The sequence below is a fragment of the Diplotaxodon limnothrissa genome, linkage group LG15 (genome assembly GCF_057381915.1).
Source record: "Diplotaxodon limnothrissa isolate DT_005_m linkage group LG15, D_limnothrissa_male_GT1.1, whole genome shotgun sequence".
Lineage (NCBI taxonomy): Eukaryota > Metazoa > Chordata > Actinopteri > Cichliformes > Cichlidae > Diplotaxodon > Diplotaxodon limnothrissa.
The window spans coordinates 22,970,987-22,986,301 of NC_140610.1; the positions used below are offsets into that span (position 1 = coordinate 22,970,987).

Here is a 15,315-nt window from a genome sequence, read left to right on the forward strand (position 1 = left end):
GACATTGAAAGTTCTTCTTTCCGTTCTGTTCTCTGTCAAGATGATCATACACTGAGGTCCGGGCTCTGGGAAGGCCATCCCATCACTGATTGGGATCATTGTCATGCTGAAAAGTGGAGTCAATCAGTTGTTTTCCAGGTGATATTACATGGATCAAATTCTGACCATATTTTTCTGCGTTTAGAATTTCATCAGTTTTGATAATATCACCACTGGCTGAAATGCAGCCCCAAGCCATGACAGACTTTCCCCTATGTTTTACATAGGGGGTAATAGATAATTTAATAGATAATGTTGTAACTCTCTCCTGACCTTCCGTCACTCCATAAGGCTTGTATAATATGGCATACCTCAGCCTTTTCTCCATTTCCCATCCCTAGCAATGGTTTCTTGACAACAGCCCTTCAACAGATAATGTCTCTGATGAGGCTTTAGCAAACACACCCACACACATATATATACATATGTATGTGTGTGTGTATATATATATATATATATATATATATATATATATATATTGCCAATCAAAATTTTCCTTGTTTCTTTGTTGTAGATTCATCTAAAGAAATGGGAAATTCTGATGTGTCTTTGCGACAGCCATGAGTGACACTAGTGCAACAGGTTGCTAGTATGATAATGATAAAATTTCAAACTGGTTCTTTGCTATGTTGTCATCTCTAGAGAGTCATTGTGTTTTAATGAGTCATGGGTTGGTGTTAAGCTTGAAAAAACAGAAACAAAACATTCCTTTTAAATTTGTCAGGTGCGAGGACTGGACTGAGTGCAGAAGCAGGCAATGCCCAAAGAAAAACTTTGAAAGACCTCAGAAATCCTGGAGAAATATTGCTCAAGACCACCTAAAAATAGAGGTAACTCCGTAGAAGGCAGTTATAAAGAAATGAAGGTTGCTCAAGACTTTTGCACAGTGCACTATATATTGGGGATGATTTTCAGTAAATGCAATCTTTAACTGCATTTAACAGTAAAAAACAATACAGTAAAGAAATTATGTTTTTAAGGCATCTCATGCTGATGCTACCTTCATGAAGTTCTTGAATAAAATTTGCTTTTACTTTGCTATTTCACTTATTCCCTTATAAATGTTTTTAAATATAACAATCCACATTTTCAAATACTGAAAAGACAATTCACAATATATAGAGTGTTATCTGTAGTTTTAAAACGTGTTGTTATTGCTTTAGTCCATAGCTTCATTGTTTTGCTTTACTCTATAGTACATCTATGGCTTACTCTTACTGTACAGTACTCGCTGTACACTTGCCTTTCCAATACTAACACTCAGGATTATAGAGAAAAGTAAACACGGCGACTCAGAAATGTTGGCATATGTGTTTATTCTGGATGTTTTCCGTGTAGAAGCGGTGTTAGTTCATACTGTTTTACCATCATTTCGTTGGCCAATATTGACATTTCTGGTTTGATGGACGCGTTTCCGGCCTAGCATACTTCATACCAGCGACGTGTGAATAGGGGTGGTCCTCAACTGTCAAGAGGGGAAGGCCTTGCTCAGTCTATTTATTTTTTATTTTTTCGCACCCTCCCACACATTTAACGTCGCCATAATTGTGTTTTATTCGTATAGGTGGACGGGCGGTGTTCATTTTAAGCTTTTTGGTGTCGACTGAAACACCGGAACGCCCCCCTCCAGTCGTTTGTCGGTCGTAAAGTCCGAACATCCAGCTGATTGCTTTGAGTGCTGTTCAATTATTCCAGTTCAAACTAAGCCGTTTCCTTTGACTTAACGGAAGGCTTTTTGTGGCTGAAGCGAGTTTGCCGACGCGATATTTATTTATTTTTTACCCATGTGTGGACTTTCGGAGGAATTGGACAGCTATCGTTTTGTGTAATTTGAGCGTTGAAGGCTTTTTCTCATTGAACGACCAGGCCCCGGACTCATCCCCAGCCTCGCGTTTCCTTATCGGCTTTTTGTGTGTGCGTGTGTGTGGGTGCGCGCGCGTGTGGGTGCCTGTGTTTGTGTGTGTGTGTTGGAAGTCATGGGAGACACTAGTGAACGAAGCAAACCTCCGACTCTACCTCCCAGGTGTCCCTGCGGATTTTGGGGGTAAGTGTTAAACCTGATAGAAACCGGATTAAACCCGCTATCTTGAACTGAAAAGTAAATCCGGATGAAATGTGCTAAACGGGTTCAACTAGTCCAAACCCATTGTTGTTGTTCTGTTGTACAGGCCGAGGGTGGGGGGTTGGGAAGTTGGCTAATAAATAACCTCCTAGCTTGAAAACTAGCTTAATTTACCCCCTTTTTAGAGCTCTCACACTCTTTGTCGTCTCCTGTAGTGCCGGTTGTTATTTTCCGACCGTGCTTTACCGTTTTTAGGGCTATTTTTGAAGCCAGGAGATGACGTACCCGACATAGAAAATGATTTATTGCCAGCAGGTTCCTTTTAAACCTGCCCTGTTTTCGTCTACGACTTCAAAGGAAAGCTGGATTTAAATATTTAACACGCTACTTTTCTTAAACCTTAAGATTTAAATGTGTTGTTAAACTTATTTTGTCGTTTATTTTACGCCCCTCTTTACATTCGCTCTTGTCAAGAGGTGGATGTGTGTTGCATACCGGATGTGATTCACTGATCTCGCCTGTGTTACCCCATAGGAAAAATGACTAACCTTTTTAAATGTATTTAGTAGTAACCATAAGAAGTGACTGCTTATTTCTCATTAAACGCATTGATAATTTCTTGTTCCTGTCTTCACTTGCTTTGAGGCAAATATCAATACAGAACATAGTCTTATGAATTGACATTTGATAACCAGCCCATCTTCCCCAGCTGCTTCGTTTTCTGCTGTCCAGAAAGCAAACTGGAGGTGGCAGTAACCCACCTGTCAATGTCAGGTGACATGAATGGCAGCCTTGTGTGATTATGGCCCCAGCCTGCCTCAGCTCAGAATAACACCTGGTCTGGGGGGGGGGGATCTGCTGTCTCTCAGCACATGTCCCTAAAAGCCAAGGCTTCGTGAAACGATTTCAAGGTTTTATTCAACTATTTGCAGGATTTTACATCTTACTAAAAATATGGGGTGCAAACCTTCACCTTGTCAGTACTGATGATATTTACATTGTTTAAATTCTTTTTTTTTTCTTTCTTTCTTTTTGGTGTCCCTCAGCCCCAAAGAAACAAAAACAAAACAAAAAATATCTGAATAATTAACTAGTGCAAGACTGACTTGGTTCCAGTCGGTTGCACAATATACTGCTTAAGCTACTACAGAGTCTGTAGCACAGCACTACATAGATGATATAAAACTAAATCAATAGACAAATGTAAGCAGACAAAGTAATAAAATATTATGAAATGCGACTATTGATTTAAAAACAAGCAAAAGCAACAATAATACAATTTAAAAAAGGCTAAAAATGTACATGTTAAATCCACAGAAGAAACAGATATTTAATAAAGTGGTTATTAAAACCAATAAGAGGACAGTAAAATGGTTTTTAAAAAGTTAAAGGTAATAAACAGGGGAGTAATAAAATTAAATGAGAGCTGAGAGCAACACTATTCCAGGAAACAACATTTTGGCATTCATTATAAGTCCATAAAACAAATATATAAATAAGGTAAAATGATAATTAAGACCAGGAACTAAACTACCGAAATACAAATACTGCACTTTGATGCAGGTTTGCCAATATTATTCATACCAATGTGTCCTTTAAGATGTCAGCTCATCAGGGTTTAAAGGCATCGGTTAATTTTGGGTCCAAACCTGCACTAACTTGAGCAAATAAAAGTCAAACCACAAGTGATTTCATTGATTACTTCTTTGAGATAAGGTGATGCTATTCAATGGAAATCACCTGTTTGCACAGGTTGGCTCCATGAGTTTATAAAGTCCAGTAGTAAGCTCAGTAAAACATGCTAAGTAACTTCAGTTAATAATAAAAATAAATCATTAATAATGGCATTAAATGAGCTATTATTGGTTGTAACTGCAGACAAACCTATCTCACACTGAGTTTTGATGAGAATACCTTTTGATTAGCAATGATTAACTGCAACCAAGATATGTTACAGCTAAAGTGCAGCCTGGATGACATTAGTTTTAATCATTTCAAACATTGCTTTTAAGTTTCTTTAATTTGTGGATACTTCAGAGTAGCTAATGTACAGGTTGATCACTTCTTATGAGCAACAGGATTTAAGAGGATGAGGTAATCGATTTAAAAATACTTTCTTTGAGTAAAGCCTTGTTCTTGGATTCAAAATGACGGAATAGTTATCAGTCTGTTTGTTTTTTCCTACTCTGCGTGCTGCTATCAGATGAACAAGTTGCGTTTTGAGGACCTAAACAAAATATTTGACTTGGTTGTGGCACCTTTGTGCTGACATAATCAAGCTTTCCCATCTTGTCTCCACCTTGAAGCGTCACCTGGGAGCATAATGAAGTATATTTTGTCTGTAGAAGACTTGTTTTATCCTGTGTGGTTTATGTAGCAAAGAAAAAAGAAGCCATCTTATTTGGAAAATTTCAGGCTTTTAGTGATTTAAGTATTATTAAAGACTAGATGACAATATTAAAATTGTCTCAAAATTGCATTTTGTTTTTGTTTTTTGTTTGGCTTAGAGCGACTGAATTTGTCTGGTACTATCATTCACCTCTTTGCTTTCAGTATAAACAGTCTGTGCAGGCTTGTCCTTCTGTATTAGTCACCTAGCTCCTGTAGGAACAATGATATGAATACCCCACCAAGTTCCAGCTTGTGTACCATTGAGAGAACTCGGTGTGAACAGAAATGGCTGAGAACAAAGACATTGTGGTGGTATGGACATTGGAGAGAAGCCCAGAAGGTGAGGGAAAGACACACCTGTGGCAAAGGTCTTACCAATTGCCAAGAAAAGATTCAAATGACTAGTTTTAAAACTGTTCATTGTCTTCTGAATGGACTTGCAATGAAAAAACCTTAAGGTCACATCTAGGTCACTTTAAACTCTGTAAGAATGTTTTCTCTGTCTATTCAAATCTTGACTATTCATGGCAAAAGCTTGTAAAATCACTTTTGTGTTTTTGTTGAAAGTTCTTAGTTAGGCTGTTACTATGCAGCCATCAAAAAGATGAAAGGCAAAGAACAAATGCTTTACACTACATTCAGTCATTCACACACACATTCACACACTGGCAATGGCAAGCTACATTGTAGCCACAGCTGCCCTGGGGCGCACTGACAGAGGCGAGGCTGCCGGACACTGGCGTCACTGGGCCCTCTGACCACCACCAGTAGGCAAACATGGGGTTAGTATCTTGCCTAAGGATATTTGAGATCGAACCACCGACCTTCTGATTAGTGGCTGACCTGCTCTGCCACCTGAGCTACAGCCACCCGTGCTGTCAGTCTCAGCCGTTCTTTGAGGCATGCAACAGCAAATGAAGGTTGAAGTTTAGGTTGACAATATATGCACAGTTTGCAAATTCAAATGGGGGTTTGAGCATTGTAACAGCAGGTTACCTATTGTTGAACTTGAACCAAATATTAGTGAATTTGTAGTAGGGCTGCACGATTAATCGTTAGAAAATCGCGATCTCGATTCATACTTATGTGCGATCTCATTTCCAAATGACAACGATTAAAAAAAAAAAGAAAAAAAAAAGACGACGATTGTACCGCATTTTGATCTGGGACGTAATCTGCATGAAAACAAGCGCTCACTCTTCCTTTTTTGTTATTTTTATGTTTATTTATTGTTTTTATGTTCAGTCTCAACTGTTACGAAGTTGATGTGCAGTTAATAAGTGCAATAAATATTTATACTGGAAAAGAAAATCGTGAGAGAATCGTGATCTCAATTCTAAGCCAAAAAATCGTGATTCTCATTTTATGCAAAATCGTGCAGCCCTAATTTGTAGCATAGTTTTTTCCCCTTTTTGACTACAAATCAAATCAAATCACTTTTTATTGTCACATCACATGTGCAGGCACACTGGCACAGCACATGCGAGTGAAATTCTTGTGTGCGAGCCCCACAAGCAACAGAGATGTGCAAACACAACAACACAAACGAGCAAAATACAAGAATGGCCAACCTGAAACTAATAAATATATGTACAATATATAATAGTGTATGCATTTCTGGATGTGTATACTAAATATTTTCCTGTGTGTGTGTGTGTGTGTGTGTGTGTGTGTGTGTGTATACACATTTTTACAAATTAAATAGTAAAAAAATAAAATAATAATAATAATAATAATAAAATATATAAAATATACAGAGTTGAATATGTGCAAAACAAGTGGCATTTATATACAGTGTGGAGTGCATAATGTTGAAGTTCCAGTAGTGAAGCTGAGGTGTCTATGACGTGTTCAGCAGTCTGATGGCCTGATGGAAAAGGCTGTCTCTGTCTGCTGGTACGGGACCGGATGCTGCAGAACCTCCTTCCTGATGGAAGCAGTCTGAACAGTTTATGGCTGGGGTGACTGGAGTCCTTGATGATCCTCCCCGCTTTCCTCAGGCAGCGCTTCCTGTAGATGTCTTGGAGGGAGGGAAGCTCACCTCCAATTATCCGTTCAGAGCACCGCACTACTCGCTGGAGAGCTTTGCAGTTGTAGGCGGTGCTGTTGCCATACCAGGTGGTGATGCATCCAGTGAGGATGCTCTCAATGGCACAGTGATAGAAGGTCCTGAGGATGCGGGGGCTCATGCCGAATCTTTTCAGTCTCCTGAGAAAGAAGAGGCGCTGCTGCGCCTTCTTCACTGTTTTGTTTGTGTGTACTGACCACGTAAGATCCTCAGCCAGGTGTACGCCAAGGAACCGGAAGCTGCTCACTCTCTCCACAGCAGCGCCGTTGATGGTGATGGGGGTGTGTACTTCTCTGCACCTCCGGAAGTCCACTATCAACTCCTTTGTCTTTGCGACGTTGAGGGTGAGATGGTTGTCTTGACACCAGTGGGTCAGGGCGCTGACCTCCTCCCTGTAAGCCGTCTCATCACCGTTGGTGATAAGACCCACCACTGTAGTGTCGTCCGCAAACTTCACAATGATGTTGGAGCTGTTAGTGGCTGTGCAGTCGTAGGTGTAGAGTGAGTACAGGAGAGGGCTCAGTACACACCCCTGTGGAGCACCAGTGTTCAGTGTGATGGGGGATGAGGTGATGCTGCCCAGTCTGACCACCTGGCGTCTGTCAGACAGGAAGCTAAGGATCAAGCTGCAGAGGGAGCTGCTCAGTCCTAGATCCTGCAGTTTCCTGTCCAGCTTCGAGGGAACGATGGTATTGAATGCTGAGCTGTAATCTACAAACAGCATCCTCACATACGTGTCTCTCTTCTCCAGGTGTGACAGGGCAGTGTGTAGTGTCAGGGCTATGGCATCATCAGTGGACCTGTTGTGGCGGTATGCAAACTGTAGAGGGTCCAGTGAGTCGGGTAGTGCAGAGCAGATGAAGTCCCTGACCAGCTTCTCGAAGCATTTGCTTACGATGGGGGTCAGGGCTACAGGTTGCCAGTCGTTCAATGAGGAGATGGTGGAGGATTTGGGTACAGGGACGATGGTGGCCATTTTGAAGCAGGCTGGGACTACAGACAGAGAGAGGGAAAGGTTGAAGATGTGCGTGAACACTCCAGCCAGCTGAGCCGCGCATGACCTGAGGACGCGGCCGGGAATCCCGTCCGGACCAGTAGCTTTGCGTGCGTTCACCTTCCTGAAGCACTTCCGCACATCCTCCTCAGACACAGTGTGCGCACTGACGTCATCCGCGGTGCGCACACTGTCCGGTCTCATGGTGTTCGCTGTGTCGAATCTAGCGTAGAATACGTTTAGATCCTCACACAGAGAGGCCGTGGTCTGCGGTGTGCTGGTTTTCCCTCTAAAGTCTGTGATCGTGTTTAGTCCCTGCCACAGAAAGATCGACTGAAATCTACTCGAGTACGTAAAACCAGATGGGCGTAATTTGCCTTTAAGATGAAATGTTTGTCTCTCTGCTTGCAGCTTGCAGGAAACTAGTAATGCTGAAACAATCAAGGGAGTGACAGAAGATTCATCAGCAACAATAGCTTAACAGTGGGGAAGAATATCCCCTCTTCCAGCCATGTGCTCCTCTTGTGCAGCAACCGTCTGCTTATCAATTTTCTCCCTTTTCTTTCAGTCTTACCTCGAAGCCAAGGCCCAATTTCTAAAATCCTGAGATTAAGCCTTGGAGGAGATTATGAAAGATCATAGATTTAATGAGCTGGATATGACATAATTTTTATCTGAGATGTTGAAAAATTCAGAGTGGTATTATTCTTCCACATTTATGTTCACCTACTCTGCAGTAAATACAGGTATTAACCTGTTGGAGGAAAAGATGTTTATATATAGATGACTCCCATTAAATTCACATTTAGTAATTTGACATTGTTTCTTCTTTTACACATAAAGTTGAACTATAGATGGTTGAAATGTGTGGAAACAAACAGCAGGTCTGCGGAGGTTAAAAACTGACATTATCTCTCTTGTCTTTCCAGGTCCAGTAAAACAATGAACTTATGCTCCAAATGTTTTGCTGGTAAGTCACTTCTAAATGCACAGTATTTGTCTTGTGGGGGGAAATAAACAACACTGGGTTTTCATTTGGATATCATTCAATAGCAAAGGAGGCACAGGACACAAATGGGTCCTGTTACACCTTGGGTACCTGACATCTTTCAGCAGCCAACAACATCCCTCAGTTTACTGAATGTTTGCCAACTGCGTGACTTTTCTCGAAATATAAAAGATTTAAAGTGGTGCTACTTTGCATTCTTGCTTACATGCACGAAAGTAGGAACTCTACTTGGAGAATGAGCCAGACTTCTTTGTCCGTCAGTACAAGCCAGCTGGAAGCTGTACGAAAGAGACAGAACTGATAGCTATTCTGTTGCTTCTGATGTTCACTTTGGTTGTTTTGTCTGTAAATGTGGCCACAGGACACGCGTGGTCTTTCACTCGAATGTTGTGATGTTTTGTCCAATGAAGTTGTGGCTGGCTCAATAAATGGCCTGTATTTGTATAGCGCTTTACTAGTCCCTAAGGACCCCAAAGCGCTTTACACAACCAGTCATCCACCCATTCTCACACACTGGTGATGGCAAGCTACATTGTAGCCCTGGGGCGCACTGACAGAAGCGAGGCTGCCGGACACTGGCGCCACCGGGCCCTCTGACCACCACCAGTAGTCAACGGGTGAAGTGTCTTGCCCAAGGACACAACGACCGAGACTGTCCAAGCCGGGGCTCGAACCGGCAACCTTCCGATTACAAGGTGAACTCCCAACTCTTGAGCCACAATCGCCCAATATGTTCGTTGTCAAAAAAAAAAAAATAATTCCTTTGCCCCCACAGCAGGTACTCAAAGCCAATCGCAGTGTTGTTTCTGTGCCTCTCTGGGTTTCAGTTTGTAGTAATGGTTAAAACGATAAATGATTTAAAGTTGCATTGGTGTATAAGGCCTGTTAACTGAAAAGGCTTATTACCTATGTCATTTTTAACATCAGTTGCCTCCAGAGTTTCACCTGTGCTGTTGTTGCTTGACTACAGAGTTAACAGTCTATACTACAGAGATTCAAATCCCCATACCCATGCACGGATGGATGCATTTCAGCACCCCTGGGTGCTCCTGGGTGTGTCTTTGTCTTTGAGAGTTACTTGCAGCTGCTTACTTCTCACATATAAATGGCTGAAACTATTGGATGTTCATTTTCTCTTGGCGTGCAGAGGCATTCTCAGTGACATCCTGACACACTGCTAGCAGCAGCTTGAGGCTAGGTGTGCCAGCAGATTTCAGTTAGGAATGTCAATAATGCTAAGAAGTCATTCTCAGAAAACGAAAGAACCCATAAAGCGCCTCACTCCAAAATGATGTATTTGCCATTTGGAGGAAAACGGTGAAAGTTAGGAGATAATTGCTTCCATAAAGGATGATGAGATTCCATAAAATCTTCTTAATTTGCTGGGAAGATGGTAGCTGTTCTCTGAGGGCAGATTCGGGAAACAGACTTATCTTTGTCTGTTTCTCTGGTTACTGCATTTACTGTTTTGCTTGGAAGCTTTCTAAAACATAGAAAGTTTCATTTTTCTCCAGCATGATAATTGCACAAGAGAAAAATGCCCAGTTAAAGTTTGAAAATGTCATTGTATGAATTAAGCTGTCCCAATGACTTCTCCAGTCTGGTTCAGGTGGATGAGGGTTGAAGGTGATCCGCAGCCCTGTCAGTGGTCATAGCAACCAGTGAGCATGGTAGCATGGTAGACAGTGAGGACCTAGCATCACAGACAGCAGTAATGCTTAGAATAGACTTGATACACACAAGTATGGAGGCTGAGCAGAAGTGGGTTAGCCCACATGTGGAGGTAAAAGTAAAATCTAGGCTGGCCTCCCACACCTTCCCCTGCGGGGAGAGGGTGGTGGTGGAATAAAGACAAGAACCAGCTCAGGCGTGCAAGGTGATTTTTATCTTTGTCTCACTGAGTCACATTTCACTTGGTAAAGTTAACTGATAGCCACATGGTAATGGAGTTTAGAGATGGTTTGTACTTTCATTCAGGCTGTTTTTTTTTTAGTTTTTTTTTAAGGTTAAAGTTCTATTTTATTTTATTTTTATACACACATGGTAGTCATGAAATGATCAGTCGCAGAGAGATGGAGATGGCGCATGCTGCAACCAGTGATTATTTTGATTGTTGGTTAATCTGTGAATATGCAGATTAATCAACCATAAAATAAAACAATATGCAACAATGGTGGAAGCTGCTTATCAAAGATTACCATAGAAGGAAAATAGAGGCATAGATGGCACCAATGTTGAATGCTTTGGAAGGTATTCAGTAAATTATTGCTGATGAAAGAAAGTTTAATATGTTGTTTTTGTTGGGGGGTTTTTTTTTTTTTTAAATGGTGGCAACTATTTGTTACAAATACAGCGTGGCATGTTAAAAAGCCAGAATATTAATTTGAGCACAGTTTTTACAAGATGCCTTTTAATCAGTGCACTGGGCTTCGATTGTTTCAAGTAATCGTGTAATTGACTTTTTGGGATGAAATCATTTCCTAGAGTTTTGTCTGTTTGCTGGTAATTTAATTTAGATGTGTTTCCATCTACAGTGTAAATGCAGATCCTTAAAGCAGCTGACCGTCAGCTGTTATTGACTTTCCTCAAATGTACTGATAAGGAAAGAGTCAGATGATTGCTGAATTCAGTGGACGCTCCATTTTCAAGTCACTGCTAAAAGTTATAGGTGTAATGGGAGGAGAGAGCCATAAACACTGAGGCACTCTGGAACATGATGTTAGGGAAACTCTGCTCACAGTTATATTTACCAAACAGCCGATGCATTATAGTTTGACAGACAGGAAAAACTGGGATACCAAAGGAAATGGTCAGGCAGAAGATAATAACATATGAGAGCTCTGTCAGGGCGGAGGACTAACTCACTGTTTCACCAAATGTTTTCTTTTTTGTCTTTAGGTTGACTTGATGGTTTTAGTTTAAATATGTACCTCCCACATATCGCTGTTAAATTGCCTGATAACTCTTATACACTAATTTCGATGTATTTTTCAGCTACATGAAACCTTTTACAGATGTTATAACGGGAGATCTGGGGTGCACAGTGCCTATACCACACTCCATAAGTCTAGAGTTGTCTGTTTGACACAATGTCCTATCTCCTCTTATTTATTTTTTTTCCTGTCCCTCCCACTGTTTGTATTTTCCCTGTCCTCTTCTTTTCTCTTCTTTTTTTTTTTTTTTTTTTTTTTTTACATTCCTGTCTACTCCCTCACTCTCTGTCCTTGACCACAGACGTCCAAAAGAAGCAGCCAGTCGAAGACTGCACCCCCAAGCCCATCCAAAGCACCGGGAGTAGCCAATCGCCAGTTTTCAGTAGCGAGATGAGCAGTAGCAGTAGCCAATCCCTATCATTGTTGCCGCCCTCAAGCTCCGAGCAACTGTCAGCTGAAGAGCCCTTACCTGTGTTTTCCAGCACAAGGGAAGGTAAGCCTGGTCAGCCAATGACTTCACACTCACCCTGTTCTGTTTTTAAAAACTGACTTTCAGGAGAGCAAACTTTCCTAACAATGTGGAAGCAAAAGGTTAATGGTCACAGTAGACTGAAACTTTTGCTCAATTTAACGGTTAAGTCTTTCTCAAAGAATTGATGGATGCAGAGCAAGCTGTTTGTGGCAGTGATGATAGTCTGGACTGACTGTTCTTTTTCTTTGTCAAGCACAGGAAGATGCAGAACATGGCTGACACAGGAGTGCAGCACTGAAACAAAGGAACATAATGAAATATGAAGTTCATTGCAGAGCTCATAAAATCCCTCATGTAGGAATTTTCTCAACTATCGTGGACCTCAAGACTACGTTAAATGTCATTCTTTGTAGATGAAGCAGTATGATGTCTCTGTGGTTTGGAACAGTTTGTGCAGGCATAAATGCTGCTGTGCAGCCTTTTCGGTCTTTAAATAAGTACTGGATGAATCTGTCTGTGGGTTTTGCTTTTAAAACATAGAAAAGGCAACAGTAGTAATTCTCTAGTACAAAGCGGCACATGGTACAAGGAAAACTTCAATCTCGAGTAGAAAACACAGTTCTCTTCAAAAGCCTCTGACTGTTCAGATCTGTATGACCAGATCCTATGCTACATCAACCACAACATTAAAATCACCTGCCTTATGGATGTCAGCTGTTCCCTTCTAGGGGTGACCTGTAGGGACGTTAGCCAGAGCGCTTTGTTTTTGACAGTTGTGGTGATCTATAGATTTTTCTTGATCAGATGCATTTCATGCATGTTTAATCCGATCAGGTCAACACTTTAGGCTCTTCATCATGTTCTTTGAGCAGTTTCTGCTGTGTATCAGAGCTCTTTTCCTTGCTGGGGTAGATTCTGCCGTCACAGAGTATTAGAAGTGGGGAAACTGTACGTACAAGGGTGGAAAGACTATTAATAAAGATCAAGAACCAAGTTTTCCCCAGTAGATTGTTGCATTATAACAGAATAATACGTTTATTCACATCATAGGTTAGTGGATTCAATGTTGTGGATGATTAGTGTGTCTTGGTCTATAGCAGATTGTCAACAATAATTACTTAATATAATCTATTTTGTAAATTGCTACTTTTTAAATCTTTTTTTGGACGCTTTGGGACAGAAACGAGCGTACTCTGAATGCTGTCTGGGCTCCTGCTTAAATATAAGAAAGGGGTTCAAAGTAGAGTTGCTCTTCTGCATCAAAAACGGCTAATTGAGATGTTTTGGGCCTCTGATTAGGATGTCTCCTGGAGGTCTCCTAGGTAAATGGTTTCAGACATACCCAACCAGGAGCAGATTCTCCTGGCAGAGTCGGGACATGTTGAAGTGATTATATCCCTCAGCTGTCTCAGGAACACCTCAGAGAGCTAAAGGCGGTGGCTTGAGACTACTGCTCCTATGACCCAGACTCGCATAAGCAGTAGGGAATATAGATAAATGTTGTTCTTAACACATTTCTAAGTTGTAGAGTTATACTTGCTTTCATCTGGAGTCATGTTTCTTACCATGTGACAAACTTCAGTATTAGTTTTCCTGTTGGTCTCCAATCAAAGTCTCTCCACCAGCACATTAACTAAATTTTTACCCACCTTTCGCTTGACTGAGTTTGCTGGTAACTGTATCTGTCTGCTGTTTGATGCTGAGGTGATGTACAGAATCGTTCCTAAACTCACTATTAAGCGCTTAAAATGCACCTTTCCATACATACATCTTTGTTTTGTGTCATTTGTAAAATATTGTTTTGGTTGCTTAAAAATCACATTTAAAAATCCTTGAAATGTTCATTTCATTTGTTTTGACATTTAATGGCTTTTGAAAAGGTCAAGCTGGTTTGGATGAAGTGAATATATGGCCTGCTGAAAAATGTTAGAACATCTATATAATAATGTAATGACTAATAGTTTAAGTATTGACATTTCAGCTTCAATTTCAAATGATGAAGTTGTTTTTATTTTAAGCATGGTACACAGTACAATCGTAGGTTTTCTTTCCTCGGAGTGGATGTTAAAGGAAGGAGGTCATTCCACATCGTGTCTCACTCGCCTTTTATTCCTCCACCTGTAGGTGTGTCGTCCACAGAAACAGCCCAAGGCACACTCTGCACGCCCACAAAACGTCCACGAGAATCAGGTACCACCTCTTCCTCTTGCCTTCTAGCGCCGCACGACCTTTGACAGGTTGAGCGCTAAATCTTTAACCCTGGTGTTTGTTTCCAGCCTCGGGCTCGGAGAGCGAGGCCACACCAGAGAAACGACCACGGACAGAAGAGAAAGAAGGGAGTGGCGAAGAGGCCCGCGGGACGCCCAAGCAGAAGAACCGTCGGCGCTGCTATCGCTGCCAAACCAAACTAGAGCTGGTGCAGCAGGAACTGGGATCCTGTCGCTGTGGTCAGTATCATCTTTGAGACGCATGTCACTGTATAAGCTAAGATGGTCATTGGCTTATGGCATCTTTGTCAAATGTTTGCATATAAATAATGTGGGAAAACTATAACTATATCAGAATCACTCACATGTACAAATTACAGGTAATGCACATTCATCCTCTTAAAATTGTATAAAGAAAATAGCACAGACCTGCTTTAGAAACTAGGAAAAGAGACCTCTTCCCAATGTTCTTGTTTAACAATAAGCTTGGCAAAGTAAAATTAAATAATGTGTATTGGGGTCACTTCCTGCCTCACCAGCTTCTCTGTTTGCCTCCCAGGCTACGTTTTCTGCATGCTCCACCGTCTACCCGAGCAACACGACTGTCTGTTCGACCATCTGGGCCGCGGACGTGAGGAGGCCGTCCTCAAGATGGTGAAGCTGGACCGCAAGGTGGGCCGTTCATGCCAGCGCATCGGGGAGGAGTGCTCCTGATTGGCCACAGAGTGAGCAGCCATCCAATAAAACAGGAGCTTACAAAGAGGAGGTGGTGGTAGTGGTGTTGATGGAAGGAGGTCTAGGAGAATTGACAAATGGGGTAATGGGAGGGGGCGGGTGGGAGGGGGGAGAAGAGGAGGAGGGGATGGGGTGTGGTTGTAACATCCTGCATCTGACCCAACGATTCTGGATCTGAGCTTAAGGCCACCCTGTTGAAGTCCTGGTTTCCTGCCTGGAGCGTCTGTTCGGACTCTGCTCAGGGCCAACAGGGGGCCGCCTGGTGGCTGTTCTTCAGAGCTACGTTCAGTATCGCATGTTCTCACACACACACAGCCTTAACCCCACCCGTCTTCAGAGGAAGGACACCACAGAGACTGATCCAGTCAGTTGTATGTCATGCACAGTTCTTCTGTGCCTTGCCCC

General features: G+C 41.8%; 1 protein-coding gene across 2 annotated transcripts; it reads left to right on the forward strand.

Moving 5' to 3' along the window:
* Positions 1–1,566: 1,566 nt before the first annotated feature.
* zfand3 (zinc finger, AN1-type domain 3) lies at positions 1,567–14,986 on the forward strand. 2 transcript variants are annotated; one of them, XM_085372835.1, is made up of 6 exons: positions 1,567–2,083; positions 8,484–8,524; positions 11,798–11,989; positions 14,093–14,158; positions 14,245–14,415; positions 14,735–14,986. In XM_085372835.1, the coding sequence occupies exons 1-6, from the start codon at positions 2,016–2,018 to the stop codon at positions 14,887–14,889; spliced, it is 693 nt and encodes a 230-aa protein (XP_085228961.1). In that variant the 5' UTR covers positions 1,567–2,015; the 3' UTR covers positions 14,890–14,986. The 2 variants fall into 2 exon arrangements, with proteins under 2 accessions (XP_085228961.1, XP_085228962.1); XM_085372836.1 differs by having other exon boundaries at positions 11,798–11,969; positions 14,046–14,158.
* Positions 14,987–15,315: the final 329 nt, after the last annotated feature.

What these genes read in the sequence shown, in the direction of transcription:
- zfand3 (XM_085372836.1), top strand. Translation starts at nt 2,016, where the DNA reads ATGGGAGACACTAGTGAACGAAGCAAACCTCCGACTCTACCTCCCAGG. An exon ending in AAAACGTCCACGAGAATCAG is followed by an intron (nt 14,159 to 14,244) that starts GTACCACCTCTT and finishes GTTTGTTTCCAG; the next exon opens with CCTCGGGCTCGGAGAGCGAG. An exon ending in ACTGGGATCCTGTCGCTGTG is followed by an intron (nt 14,416 to 14,734) that starts GTCAGTATCATC and finishes TTTGCCTCCCAG; the next exon opens with GCTACGTTTTCTGCATGCTC.